The sequence below is a fragment of the Nematostella vectensis genome, chromosome 6 (genome assembly GCF_932526225.1).
Source record: "Nematostella vectensis chromosome 6, jaNemVect1.1, whole genome shotgun sequence".
NCBI lineage: Eukaryota > Metazoa > Cnidaria > Anthozoa > Actiniaria > Edwardsiidae > Nematostella > Nematostella vectensis.
The window spans coordinates 5,059,115-5,074,100 of record NC_064039.1 but is presented as its reverse complement, the minus strand read 5'-3'; the positions used below and the strand labels follow the sequence as shown (position 1 = coordinate 5,074,100).

Below are 14,986 nucleotides of genomic sequence, written 5' to 3'. Positions count from 1 at the left end.
TAGGATGACATCTCACCTGATAGAGTGCGTGGTACTAGGGTAGTGGGTGTGGAGGGGTGAAATGGAGGAGAGCTCAGGGTGACATATCACCTGATAGAGTGCGAGGTACTAGGGTAGTGGGTGTGTGGAGGGTGAAAGGGAGGAGAGCTTAGGGTGGCATCTCATCTGATAGAGTGCGAGGTACTAGGGTACTGGGTGTGGAGGGTGAAAGGGAGGAGAGCTTAGGGTGACATCTCCCCTGATAGAGTGCGAGGTACTAGGGTAGTGGGTGTGAAGGGGTGAAATGGGGGAGAGCTCAGGGTGCCATCTCACCTGATAGAGCGCCAGGTACTGTGCAGTTGTAGACATGTCGTGATTGCCAATACATTCTACAATCTCGTATGCGGCCTTAGCAACCAGCTCCTTCAAAAAGGAACAAAAAAATCATTTGTTTACTTTACAGTAAAACTTGAAAGTATGAAAGCCGTGAAAGCGTGCTGTTGGAGCTGATATCAAGTCCTCTTTATAGACAGCATGTGCATTTCGTGTTTATGTTGTGTTTCAATGCAAATGTCACGTGCTCCCCCTTTTGGTTCCTAGTAGACACTGTTTGAATGTCATGCAGTCTCTATGTGATTGACACTTGCTCTGAAGCAGGTATGTTAATGGCGTACTTACCCGCATGCCAATTCGTAGCCCTATTTGAACAGCTTGCGCTAAACACTCCACAGCTTGACCTACGTAGCGCGTGGACGTCACGTGCTCTTCCTGCATTGTATAGAAAAGAACATGCACAGCTAAAGTTACAGGGGTTAAGTAGTTAAAAGGGAACTTGCACGGGTGGAGAGTGATTTAAGTGTTATTTCGGAAAGTTCGATAACTGTCATTATTATACATTGTGCTCACTAGGTCGATTCTGATTGGCAATGAGCGTGCGCTTTTTTTAAAGGAATCACGCAATCTGAGTGTCTTCACTAATCAGTTAGCTGATCAGTTAGTGAATTATCAGCTAGCAGATAAGTGCAATGCATCTTGGGCCTAGGGCGCAAATATTTAGTTTGTGAGAAGTGGCGGCCTTAGCAATAGTTATAGTAATAAATTTTGTTTTCGAGAAAGTTACTGAATCAATGTGGCTTGTGGTGAAAGGGAGAAGGGCGGCCATCGGCCTCGCCTTATTCTAGTTATCTCGACATCGATTATTCTGGATATCACTAAAACCTCATCCAATAATTGCTTAAAATCACGAGGGGACAAAAAAAAAACAATCGCTACAAAGAATGCTGCATATATCTTCGAAGAAAGCATCTTATTCAAAAGGGAGATATAATTTTACTAACGTTCCACCTACATTGAGTCGCAGTGCTTGATTTGTGTACTTGAGAATCTCCCGTGATGCACTCTGATCTGCAATTGCTTCAGTGCTTTTATTATCCTCCTCACCCTCCCCACCTTCGTCTTTCTCCTCAGCTTCAGAAAGTCGGCGTGGTGGTGCGTCCAGCTGTTCAATCTCTTTCCACTGGTTCTCTGCGTCAGGAGTGGTGTGAGCAGCGAGCGCCCGTAGGCATCTACCGAGGGTCAGTAGATTCTGAAACAACAGAGAAAGAAAACGTCATAAATAATGTGAATTCGCTTAGCATGATCATTCGACTTCAAAATGCAAAACACCTTGGGGCTAGGAACATGTTTTTCCGTGTGGTTCCTTAGCGCTAGGAACCGGTTTATTTCTGTGGTACCTTAGGGTTAGGAACAGGTTTATCCGTGTGATACCTTTGGACTAGGAACCGGGTTTATTTCTGTGGTACCTTAGGGTTAGGAACTGGTTTATTCGTGTGATAACTTTGGACTAGGAACAGGTTTATCCGTGTGGTACCTTAGGGCTGGGAACAGGTCTATTCGCGTGATACCTTAGGGCTGGGAACAGGTTTATCCGTGTGGTACCTTAGGGCTGGGAACAGGTCTATTCGTGTGGTACCTTAGCTTTAAGGCTGGCAACACCAGTAGCCATTCCGTGCGCTACAGAGAGCTGCATCATGATATCAACTGCTAACGACCTGCACATAAAAACAGGAAATATAAGCAACACGTATTGGGAATAATGGTGCAAACAAACACAAAATAAAAAAACTAAAACTAACAAGTAGCAGACTTACCAATTTCAAAAAGAAAAACAAAAACAAAAACAAACTGAAACTACCTGGTGATTTCGCTCCACTGCAGGTCATCTTGAACAGTGGACTCACTCCTTACGAAGTCATCAATCATCTAAAATCAATCACACTATTCTTTTAAAATCTTCTTATAATTAAAAGGATGCACTTGCATTAAAAGGATGCTCTTGCTTAGTCAACAGTTGCATGTTCTTGCAACACACTATATTGTGTTGTCTACATTAAACTCTATATTTCGTGACTCTTCTGACTCCATATCGTGAAAACACGATCTTACCTTTTGCATGCTGCCTTTCCTGGCCTCACGGTGCCGTTTTGCACGGTGTTCCTGTGAGAACTGGGTGAACATGTCAACCATGAGGTCAGCAAGAGATAGGCGAGCATCTACTGCATCTCGCTGGACGGGAAGACTGACACCACGGAACTGTAGAGAGATGAGCATGATAAAGGGGTAGATGAGTATGTTTTATTATCGTTGGGATCAGGTGTGGTTGAGTGGGGGTAATGTGAGGTAAACCAGGTGAGGAATTGTAAAGAGTTGTGCATGATAAAGGTAGATGAGTATGTTTCACTATCGTTGGGATCGGTGTGGTGGAGTGAGGCTAATGTGAGGTAAACCAGGTGAGGAACTGTAGAGAGATGAGCATGATGAAGGGGTAGCTGAGTATGTTTCACTATCCTTGGGATCAGGTGTGGTGGAGTGAGGGTAAACCAGGTGAGGAACTGTAAAGAGTTGAGCATGATGAAGGGGTAGCTGAGTATGTTTCATTATCGTTGGGATCAGGTGTGGTTGAGTGAGGCTAATGTGAGGTAAACCAGGTGAGGAACTGTAGAGAGTTGAGCATGATGAAGGGGTAGCTGAGTATGTTTCACTATCGTTGGGATCAGGTGTGGTGGAGTGAGGGTAATGTGAGGTAAATCAGGTGAGGAACTGTAGAGAGATGAGCATGATGAAGGGGTAGCTGAATATGTTTCACTATTATTGGGATCAGGTGTGGTGGAGTGAGGGTAATGTGAGGTAAACCAGGTGAGGAACTGTAGAGAGTTGAGCATGATGAAGGGGTAGATGAGTATGTTTCACTATCGTTGGGATCAGGTGTGGTGGAGTGAGGCTAATGTGAGGTAAACCAGGTGAGTTGAGGTGGGATGAAAATAAGGTGAGGTGAAATGAGGGGAGGTGAAACGAGGTAAGAAGTGGTGAAGTAAGTAAGGATAAGGTGGGCTGGACGAGGAGGGGTGAGTTGAGGTGGGATATGGTTGGGTGAGACGAGGGGAAAAGGGGTGAGGCGAGAAGATGCAGTAAGCAGGGGTAAGGTGAGGGGAGGGGAGATGAGAAGTGCTGCGATAAGCAGAGGTAAAGTGAGGTAAGGTGACAAGGGGTGAGATAAGGTGATGTGAGGTGGGGTTAGGTTGAGCAAAGTGATGCAATTTGGGGTGTGATTGAGTGAGGCGATATGGAGTGAGGTGAGGTCATGTTAACTGAATATCAATCCCACCTCTGGAAGAGTGAGTGTCGACTGAGCATCAAAGAGAACAGCGTCCGCGATGTTTGTTGCTTCTTTGAGTATGTTGTACGCCTCTATAAAAGCCCTATGGCGCTCGTCTTGTTCAGTGGTCTGGTCTGCAAACACCCTCTTGATATCAGCATGCCTAAGCATCACACGCACGGCTTCTCGGCGATAACCCAGTTGAGTCAGTGACTCGCCGGCACGCTGAAGGTACTAAATAGTCACACGAGAATACGTTAGTCTGTTATTCTTTAAAACAATCACACGGTGTGAACATGGCTACGAACATAAATATTTCTGACCTGACAGGCGGTGTAGAGCTTTTTGTGGGTATGCGGATCCTGCTCGCGTTCCTTAGCGTCAGAAATCAGGTGATCAGAAGCAATAATACCCAATCTGAAAAAAAAAACATCGAAACATACACTTATTTCAAGACATGAACAATGCATGGGCTTATTCCAAGACATGAACAGCATGTGAACTTATTCCAAGACATGAACAGTGTGTTAACTTATTCCAAGATATGGACAGCATGTGAACTTATTCAAAGACATTAACAAATGTGTGAACTTATTCCAAGACATGAACAGTGTGCGAACTTATTACAAGACATGAACAGTATGTGAACTTATTCCAAGACATTAACAGTGTGAACTTATTCCAAGACATGAACAGTATGTGAACTTATTCCAAGACATTAACAGTGTGAACTTATTCCAAGACATGAACAAAGTGTGATCTTACTCCAAGACATTAACAGTGTGTGAACTTATTCCAAGACATTAACAAATGTGTGAACTTATTCCAAGACATGAACAATGTGGGAACTTATTCCAAGACATTAACAGTGTGTGAACTTATTCCAAGACATGAACAATGTGTGAACTTATTCCAAGACATTAACAATGTGTGTACGTATTCCAAGACATTAACAATGTGTGTACGTATTCCAAGACATTAACAATGTGTGAACTTATTCCAAGACATGAACAATGTGTGAACTTATTATAAGACATTAACAAATGTGTGAACTTATTCCAAGATGAACAATGTGGGAATTTTTTCATGACATGAACAAGACTGGCATTGGGGAGGAGGGGGGGGGGGGTAAAATAAGGGTTTAAATTACGCCAAAAAAAGTATTACCTGGCCTCCAGCACGGCTTCGATGTAGTCCGCCATGTTTGCTTTGTTAGGGTTATCTTCAGATAGATCTTGGAAGGTCATCTTGGCTTGAACTAGTATACTACGCGCCTAAAGCGAATAGAAGTAAGAGGGACTCAGAATCATGGATTTTTAAATACATTAGAATACATTAAAAAATAATCCAACATCCAACAATGTGGAAGAATAAAGGGAGGAAAGGTAATAATTGATCACGTGAGCTAGCAGAAAGACGACTTACCTTTTCCATGGCTGCGGAATCTGGCCGGCGTAGTGTGTCGGCGTGTTTGTCCTTCTTTGACAGAGCAGCGTCTGAGAGTAGCAGCGTTGAGCTCAGCCAAAATCGCTGGTCGCCTTTCAGTTTCTATGGGAAAATTACCACTCCTTTGAAGCACAACTGATTCTGATTTGTAAGACATTAAACGATCACGGCCTAGAAAGGCAAGTAGCTTTGTACCGAGACGGCCCTTTAAAGTCTACAATGAAAGCATGCTTACTTCTTCTTCTTCTTCTTCTTTCCTTTTATTCTATCGCAATTTACCTGCGCCTCCAATAAAAGTGAGGTGGCCTGTCCCCAGTTCGATTCCGCTAGAGCTAGCACAGCCAACTGGAGCAGTACGTGCGATAACGTGGTGTGGTCGTCAAATGCCTGTAGAAAAAAAACAGTTGACAGCATGATGCTCATGTGTTTCCAAATAGAGGAACACACGCAACAACAGACAAACAAATAAACTATCAACTTACCCGGGCAGAGACATTGGCTTCATTCAGGAGTTGCCGAGCAACTTGAAAGTGTCCCTGAAAAAGGAACAGTTTCAGTGCAGGAAATTGCACATTAAACCACATTCCCCATCCCGAATGTTTTCCTTGTCACACTTTTTAAAGGGTTAGCTTAAGTGACACTTAGTTATCTTTCAGATAAGTATAACTTACTCTACTCGCACTTCGTGGCTTGAAGGCCCATCATTCCGCAGATTATAGGCTTGCTACAGTTCAGCTAGCCTCTAATGTAACCAAGTGTAACTCCCTAAGTATATTACCTGTCTGATGAGTATTGCAGCTTGCTCAGTCCAAAGCTCGCGGTTGCATGGCCCACTAATCAGCGTCTTGTACTTGGTCCATGGCTCACCCCCAGGGTTACCGGGTGTGGCTGCCTGGGTGCCACCCCGCGTATTGCTGTGAGAAGACTTCACATCAAATAGGACGCTCTTGGAATTACGTGAGCGTTCCTCCTCAAAGCGAACCTGTCGCTGCTTTTCCTTCCACATCTCAATCTCCTCGCGGGATCTGAAACACATATCACCACCATATGTTAATAAGGGTCAACCTAGCCTAACTATTACGAATAGCTATGCCGGCCAGTTAAAGTCAAAATCAAAGCAAGCCGTCATCAATACCGTTTATGTAGAAAGTTAAAAAAATGTCTTTCATATGTGGATTTTTAGCCTTAACTCTACGTAGAGTGAGTTAGATTTTTAAATCCTTCCAAACTATGAAATATCATGGGAATTACCAGTAGCACAAAGCAATTTGCAATAAAATCATGTAAATACACTTATAATCCCACTCTACTTCTTCGAATTCCAGTCAAAAGTAGCTTAGCTTGCACGGCAAAAGCAAAAAAAAAAAATACATAAAGTTTAATGGTTACTAAGGGACTGTCAATTATTGTCTACTTACTTGGCTTGCTGCTGTTCGGTCAGCATCAGGTGGCCAGCGGCCTTCTCGTGGTGTGACATGCCTGAAGTAAGGTTCAGTTCCTGGCAAAGCTCCAGCGCTCTGCAATGATAAAGACAATGAGTTCTCCCACATGGAAAAGCCCAACAGTCCATTGGTAAAAAAGACAATGAGTTCTCCCACATGAGAAAAAAAAACACCCAGTGATGAGAAAGGCAATGAATCCTCCCTAATGGAAAAGTCCAACCGTCAACCGTGCAGTAATAACACCGGTTATGCTACATGTATATGCTATTCCAACCACGGGTTTCACAAGCCTGTCCATGACCATCCAAAGTTCAAGTATGTTACCCAGAATAAGCAAAAAGGCTTAAATGACAACAACAGGCGCGCATTAATGGGTTAGCATAACTTTCAACAGGGATGACAAATGCTTGGTAGATACTAGAAGGACATCATCCATAGTGAAGTAGAACACTTCTGTGGAGAGAACAGAGGGCCTGGAAAACCCACCGTCCCAATAATGAGGAAGACGATTAGTTCTCCCACATGGAGAAACCCAACAGTCCACTGATAACATCCTTGTTATCCTACGTATATGGAATTCGACTTTAACCACGAGTTTTACCTACGTGCCCTTCCACGGTCATCCATAGTTCAAGTAAGTTACCTAGAATAAGCAAAGCGGCTAACCTGAGATGAATAAGCTTCTTCAGCTGGTCGTGCTCGAGTAGCATATCTGCGACAAGCTGCTGCATGGTCACCACAGGAAGCCCAAGGTGGTGAAGGCCAAGGTCCCGCAAGTCGGTCAACAGAGTCTGCAGATAGTGCACCGTCAACATCTGTCGCAAACACAACGACGTTAGCAACAGTGACGTTAACAGCATGATGACGTCAGCAACTGTGTAGTTGACAACACAATGGCAACAATGACGTTAACAACACAATGACGTCAGCAACAGCGACGTTAACACCACTATGACGTCAGCAACAGTGACGTTAACACCACAATGACGTCAGCAACAGTGAGGTTAACACCACAATGACGTCAGCAACAGTGATGTTAACACCACAATGACGTCAGCAACAGTGATGTTAACACCACAATGACGTCAGCAACAGTGACGTTAACACCACTATGACGTCAGCAACAGTGACGTTAACACCCTTATGACGCCAGTGGGGACGAGTGCAGGAAAAGGTTCATGCAGGTGCTTACGGGCTTCTGAAAGGTATTCTTGTTAATCATAGTTCCGGTGACGTCACACTTGAAATACTCTTGAAGCTGAGGAATTGAAAAAAAAAAGTTTTTTTAATAAAATGACTCACAGACTAATCTGGCTAATACAAGTTTCTACACTTTAACTAAGCTTTTACATACAATTAGCCATTGCATTTAATACCTTTTCGGGCAGCTCAAATGTGGACCATCCATCCATAGTCAGCGGCAGACAAGTTTTCGAGCCCGCCTTAACCTGTGACTTGGATGAGAAATCAGTGTTAAACTAGTGGGCCTTGGGTAGGAACATCCGACACAATTTACTGTATTTTATCAAAGGATATTATTGGTATTTAGTCCTTGGCTTCACGAATTACATTTTATTTTATTAATCTATTCATTTATTCCATTTATTTTATATTTAATGGATCATTTGAGTTCATAGGAGCATGGATCAAAGAACATACCCAGAATGGAAAACGGAAACCGACTAGATAGAGATAGGAAGAGTGTAAGTATAGACAAGGTTGAAGGTAAATATTTAAATAGATTTACAGATTTATATAGTAATAGAAGAAATAAGAACTGACTGCGTTCTCGAGCCAAGCTTTGGTTTGGAAGACAAAGTAAGCGACGGTAGGAAAAGCGTCCTAGAAAGTGAGAAAGTTACACATTAACATCAGAAAACATCATAATCACATTTATGTCTGAATATTTTATAGAGAGTTATGTTTTATCAAACACACGCATTGTTTCATAGAGAGGTTCACCTAATATGTAAAGATGAAAAATGCATGCAAAAGTGTTTGCATGACTCAGGCCAAACGTTTCTCCTTCTTAGGTTACTCATACCTCCTTGCCATCCTTCTTCTCCTTGCTGCGTTTTGACGGCACCCGCTCGCCCGGCTTCCCGCCCTCTTTCATAGTCTTTTCTGCACTCTGGATAGAAACCTGTGAATGACAACAAGCGCGCATCAGTTAGTTAGCATTGCTATCAACGGGGATGGCAAATAGGGGTAGCATGCTTGTTAGATGCTAGTAGGAAATGATTTATACTCCGTAGAACACTACTGTGGAAAGGACAGAGGGTATGGGTCAAAATCTATAACTCGACACAGCGCCCACATGGGCAAAAGAGGAGGACGTCTGGGATACAGTGCCAACTTTCATTAGCGGCCGCTTAATTAGGTTGGGAGTTTTATAGAGATTTACAGGTTTGTGGCTTTGAGTCGTGCTTTACAACAAATTCATAATAAGAGGTTGTTCTTGGGTATATAACCCATCATCTTTTCCATGTAAATTGTTACAAAAGGGTGCATTAATACAAAAACGGATTTTCTGGCCGCTCAATAGAGGTATCAAATACATTGATCGTGTGACCAATATTTCGGGACCTTGGAAAGCGGCCACTTGATAGAGGGCGGTCACTTCATAGATTGCCGTTTAATAGAGGTAGCCCTGTGTCATGTTTATGAACTCGTATACAAACATAATGGGGACGTTCCAATAGGGTTTTCATGGGATATCCTACCTGCCATATACGGTACAAGAAGCCATACGCCAACAACACATAGTCGGTGTAGTGTGATTGCCGCTTAATAGAGGTAGCTCTGTGTCATGTTTATGATCTCGAATACAACCAGAATGGGGACTTTCCAATAGGGTTTTGATGGGATATCCTACCTGCCATATACGGTACAAGAAGCCATACGCCAACAACACATAGTCGGTGTAGTGTGATTGCCGCTTAATAGAGGTAGCTCTGTGTCATGTTTATGATCTCGAATACAACCAGAATGGGGACTTTCCAATAGGGTTTTGATGGGATATCCTACCTGCCATATACGGTACAAGAAGCCATACGCCAACAACACATAGTCGGTGTAGTGTGATTGCCGCTTAATAGAGGTAGCTCTGTGTCATGTTTATGATCTCGAATACAACCAGAATGGGGACTTTCCAATAGGGTTTTGATGGGATATCCTACCTGCCATATACGGTACAAGAAGCCATACGCCAACAACACATAGTCGGTGTAGTGTGATTGCCGCTTAATAGAGGTAGCTCTGTGTCATGTTTATGATCTCGAATACAACCAGAATGGGGACTTTCCAATAGGGTTTTGATGGGATATCCTACCTGCCATATACGGTACAAGAAGCCATACGCCAACAACACATAGTCGGTGTAGTGTGATTGCCGCTTAATAGAGGTAGCTCTGTGTCATGTTTATGATCTCGAATACAACCAGAATGGGGACTTTCCAACAGGGTTTTGATGGGATATCCTACCTGCCATATACGGTACAAGAAGCCATACGCCAACAACACATAGTCGGTGTAGTGTGATTGCCGCTTAATAGAGGTAGCTCTGTGTCATGTTTATGATCTCGAATACAACCAGAATGGGGACTTTCCAATAGGGTTTTGATGGGATATCCTACCTGCCATATACGGTACAAGAAGCCATACGCCAACAACACATAGTCGGTGTAGTGTGATTGCCGCTTAATAGAGGTAGCTCTGTGTCATGTTTATGATCTCGAATACAACCAGAATGGGGACTTTCCAACAGGGTTTTGATGGGATATCCTACCTGCCATATACGGTACAAGAAGCCATACGCCAACAACACATAGTCGGTGTAGTGTGATTGCCGCTTAATAGAGGTAGCTCTGTGTCATGTTTATGATCTCGAATACAACCAGAATGGGGACTTTCCAATAGGGTTTTGATGGGATATCCTACCTGCCATATACGGTACAAGAAGCCATACGCCAACAACACATAGTCGGTGTAGTGTGATTGCCGCTTAATAAAGGTAGCTCTGTGTCATGTTTATGAACTCGAATACAACCAGAATGGGGACTTTCCAATAGGGTTTTGATGGGATATCCTACCTGCCATATACGGTACAAGAAGCCATACGCCAACAACACATAGTCGGTGTAGTGTGATTGCCGCTTAATAGAGGTAGCTCTGTGTCATGTTTATGATCTCGAATACAACCAGAATGGGGACTTTCCAATAGGGTTTTGATGGGATATCCTACCTGCCATATACGGTACAAGAAGCCATACGCCAACAACACATAGTCGGTGTAGTGTGATTGCCGCTTAATAGAGGTAGCTCTGTGTCATGTTTATGATCTCGAATACAACCAGAATGGGGACTTTCCAATAGGGTTTTGATGGGATATCCTACCTGCCATATACGGTACAAGAAGCCATACGCCAACAACACATAGTCGGTGTAGTGTGATTGCCGCTTAATAAAGGTTGCTCTGTGTCATGTTTATGAACTCGAATACAACCAGAATGGGGACTTTCCAATAGGGTTTTGATGGGATATCCTACCTGCCATATACGGTACAAGAAGCCATACGCCAACAACACATAGTCGGTGTAGTGTGATTGCCGCTTAATAGAGGTAGCTCTGTGTCATGTTTATGATCTCGAATACAACCAGAATGGGGACTTTCCAATAGGGTTTTGATGGGATATCCTACCTGCCATATACGGTACAAGAAGCCATACGCCAACAACACATAGTCGGTGTAGTGTGATTGCCGCTTAATAGAGGTAGCTCTGTGTCATGTTTATGATCTCGAATACAACCAGAATGGGGACTTTCCAATAGGGTTTTGATGGGATATCCTACCTGCCATATACGGTACAAGAAGCCATACGCCAACAACACATAGTCGGTGTAGTGTGATTGCCGCTTAATAGAGGTAGCTCTGTGTCATGTTTATGATCTCGAATACAACCAGAATGGGGACTTTCCAACAGGGTTTTGATGGGATATCCTACCTGCCATATACGGTACAAGAAGCCATACGCCAACAACACATAGTCGGTGTAGTGTGATTGCCGCTTAATAGAGGTAGCTCTGTGTCATGTTTATGATCTCGAATACAACCAGAATGGGGACTTTCCAATAGGGTTTTGATGGGATATCCTACCTGCCATATACGGTACAAGAAGCCATACGCCAACAACACATAGTCGGTGTAGTGTGATTGCCGCTTAATAGAGGTAGCTCTGTGTCATGTTTATGATCTCGAATACAACCAGAATGGGGACTTTCCAATAGGGTTTTGATGGGATATCCTACCTGCCATATACGGTACAAGAAGCCATACGCCAACAACACATAGTCGGTGTAGTGTGATTGCCGCTTAATAGAGGTAGCTCTGTGTCATGTTTATGATCTCGAATACAACCAGAATGGGGACTTTCCAATAGGGTTTTGATGGGATATCCTACCTGCCATATACGGTACAAGAAGCCATACGCCAACAACACATAGTCGGTGTAGTGTGATTGCCGCTTAATAAAGGTAGCTCTGTGTCATGTTTATGATCTCGAATACAACCAGAATGGGGACTTTCCAATAGGGTTTTGATGGGATATCCTACCTGCCATATACGGTACAAGAAGCCATACGCCAACAACACATAGTCGGTGTAGTGTGATTGCCGCTTAATAGAGGTAGCTCTGTGTCATGTTTATGATCTCGAATACAACCAGAATGGGGACTTTCCAATAGGGTTTTGATGGGATATCCTACCTGCCATATACGGTACAAGAAGCCATACGCCAACAACACATAGTCGGTGTAGTGTGATTGCCGCTTAATAGAGGTAGCTCTGTGTCATGTTTATGATCTCGAATACAACCAGAATGGGGACTTTCCAATAGGGTTTTGATGGGATATCCTACCTGCCATATACGGTACAAGAAGCCATACGCCAACAACACATAGTCGGTGTAGTGTGATTGCCGCTTAATAGAGGTAGCTCTGTGTCATGTTTATGATCTCGAATACAACCAGAATGGGGACTTTCCAACAGGGTTTTGATGGGATATCCTACCTGCCATATACGGTACAAGAAGCCATACGCCAACAACACATAGTCGGTGTAGTGTGATTGCCGCTTAATAGAGGTAGCTCTGTGTCATGTTTATGATCTCGAATACAACCAGAATGGGGACTTTCCAATAGGGTTTTGATGGGATATCCTACCTGCCATATACGGTACAAGAAGCCATACGCCAACAACACATAGTCGGTGTAGTGTGATTGCCGCTTAATAGAGGTAGCTCTGTGTCATGTTTATGATCTCGAATACAACCAGAATGGGGACTTTCCAATAGGGTTTTGATGGGATATCCTACCTGCCATATACGGTACAAGAAGCCATACGCCAACAACACATAGTCGGTGTAGTGTGATTGCCGCTTAATAGAGGTAGCTCTGTGTCATGTTTATGATCTCGAATACAACCAGAATGGGGACTTTCCAATAGGGTTTTGATGGGATATCCTACCTGCCATATACGGTACAAGAAGCCATACGCCAACAACACATAGTCGGTGTAGTGTGATTGCCGCTTAATAGAGGTAGCTCTGTGTCATGTTTATGATCTCGAATACAACCAGAATGGGGACTTTCCAATAGGGTTTTGATGGGATATCCTACCTGCCATATACGGTACAAGAAGCCATACGCCAACAACACATAGTCGGTGTAGTGTGATTGCCGCTTAATAGAGGTAGCTCTGTGTCATGTTTATGATCTCGAATACAACCAGAATGGGGACTTTCCAATAGGGTTTTGATGGGATATCCTACCTGCCATATACGGTACAAGAAGCCATACGCCAACAACACATAGTCGGTGTAGTGTGATTGCCGCTTAATAGAGGTAGCTCTGTGTCATGTTTATGATCTCGAATACAACCAGAATGGGGACTTTCCAATAGGGTTTTGATGGGATATCCTACCTGCCATATACGGTACAAGAAGCCATACGCCAACAACACATAGTCGGTGTAGTGTGATTGCCGCTTAATAGAGGTAGCTCTGTGTCATGTTTATGATCTCGAATACAACCAGAATGGGGACTTTCCAATAGGGTTTTGATGGGATATCCTACCTGCCATATACGGTACAAGAAGCCATACGCCAACAACACATAGTCGGTGTAGTGTGATTGCTGCTTAATAGAGGTAGCTCTGTGTCATGTTTATGATCTCGAATACAACCAGAATGGGGACTTTCCAATAGGGTTTTGATGGGATATCCTACCTGCCATATACGGTACAAGAAGCCATACGCCAACAACACATAGTCGGTGTAGTGTGATTGCCGCTTAATAGAGGTAGCTCTGTGTCATGTTTATGATCTCGAATACAACCAGAATGGGGACTTTCCAATAGGGTTTTGATGGGACATCCTACCTGCCATATACGGTACAAGAAGCCATACGCCAACAACACATAGTCGGTGTAGTGTGATTGCCGCTTAATAGAGGTAGCTCTGTGTCATGTTTATGATCTCGAATACAACCAGAATGGGGACTTTCCAATAGGGTTTTGATGGGATATCCTACCTGCCATATACGGTACAAGAAGCCATACGCCAACAACACATAGTCGGTGTAGTGTGATTGCCGCTTAATAGAGGTAGCTCTGTGTCATGTTTATGATCTCGAATGCAACCAGAATGGGGACTTTCCAATAGGGTTTTGATGGGATATCCTACCTGCCATATACGGTACAAGAAGCCATACGCCAACAACACATAGTCGGTGTAGTGTGATTGCCGCTTAATAGAGGTAGCTCTGTGTCATGTTTATGATCTCGAATACAACCAGAATGGGGACTTTCCAATAGGGTTTTGATGGGATATCCTACCTGCCATATACGGTACAAGAAGCCATACGCCAACAACACATAGTCGGTGTAGTGTGATTGCCGCTTAATAGAGGTAGCTCTGTGTCATGTTTATGATCTCGAATACAACCAGAATGGGGACTTTCCAATAGGGTTTTGATGGGATATCCTACCTGCCATATACGGTACAAGAAGCCATACGCCAACAACACATAGTCGGTGTAGTGTGATTGCCGCTTAATAAAGGTAGCTCTGTGTCATGTTTATGAACTCGAATACAACCAGAATGGGGACTTTCCAATAGGGTTTTGATGGGATATCCTACCTGCCATATACGGTACAAGAAGCCATACGCCAACAACACATAGTCGGTGTAGTGTGATTGCCGCTTAATAGAGGTAGCTCTGTGTCATGTTTATGATCTCGAATACAACCAGAATGGGGACTTTCCAATAGGGTTTTGATGGGATATCCTACCTGCCATATGCGGTACAAGAAGCCATACGCCAACAACACATAGTCGGTGTAGTGTGATTGCCGCTTAATAGAGGTAGCTCTGTGTCATGTTTATGATCTCGAATACAACCAGAATGG

At 43.5% G+C, this 14,986-nt stretch overlaps 1 protein-coding gene across 5 annotated transcripts in view; it reads right to left on the bottom strand.

Annotated features, from left to right (window-relative positions):
- Positions 1-14,986, bottom strand: part of LOC5521400 (cilia- and flagella-associated protein 46) — a 44,719-nt gene that overhangs the window by 6,143 nt on the left and 23,590 nt on the right. For 2 of the 5 annotated variants that reach the window (XM_048729395.1, XM_048729399.1), the window contains 19 exons: positions 8,567-8,665; positions 8,305-8,364; positions 7,899-7,976; positions 7,715-7,780; positions 7,189-7,337; positions 6,499-6,597; positions 5,859-6,105; positions 5,563-5,616; positions 5,360-5,467; positions 5,060-5,182; positions 4,802-4,908; positions 3,958-4,051; positions 3,644-3,868; positions 2,425-2,571; positions 2,174-2,241; positions 1,952-2,030; positions 1,328-1,564; positions 658-747; positions 313-402 (listed from right to left, as the gene is read on the bottom strand). In XM_048729395.1, coding sequence (XP_048585352.1) covers positions 313-402; positions 658-747; positions 1,328-1,564; positions 1,952-2,030; positions 2,174-2,241; positions 2,425-2,571; positions 3,644-3,868; positions 3,958-4,051; positions 4,802-4,908; positions 5,060-5,182; positions 5,360-5,467; positions 5,563-5,616; positions 5,859-6,105; positions 6,499-6,597; positions 7,189-7,337; positions 7,715-7,780; positions 7,899-7,976; positions 8,305-8,364; positions 8,567-8,665 — 2,220 coding nt within the window. The remainder of the gene's footprint in view (positions 1-312; positions 403-657; positions 748-1,327; positions 1,565-1,951; positions 2,031-2,173; positions 2,242-2,424; positions 2,572-3,643; positions 3,869-3,957; positions 4,052-4,801; positions 4,909-5,059; positions 5,183-5,359; positions 5,468-5,562; positions 5,617-5,858; positions 6,106-6,498; positions 6,598-7,188; positions 7,338-7,714; positions 7,781-7,898; positions 7,977-8,304; positions 8,365-8,566; positions 8,666-14,986) is intronic. The other 3 variants (XM_048729396.1, XM_048729397.1, XM_048729398.1) reach the window with 3 other exon arrangements.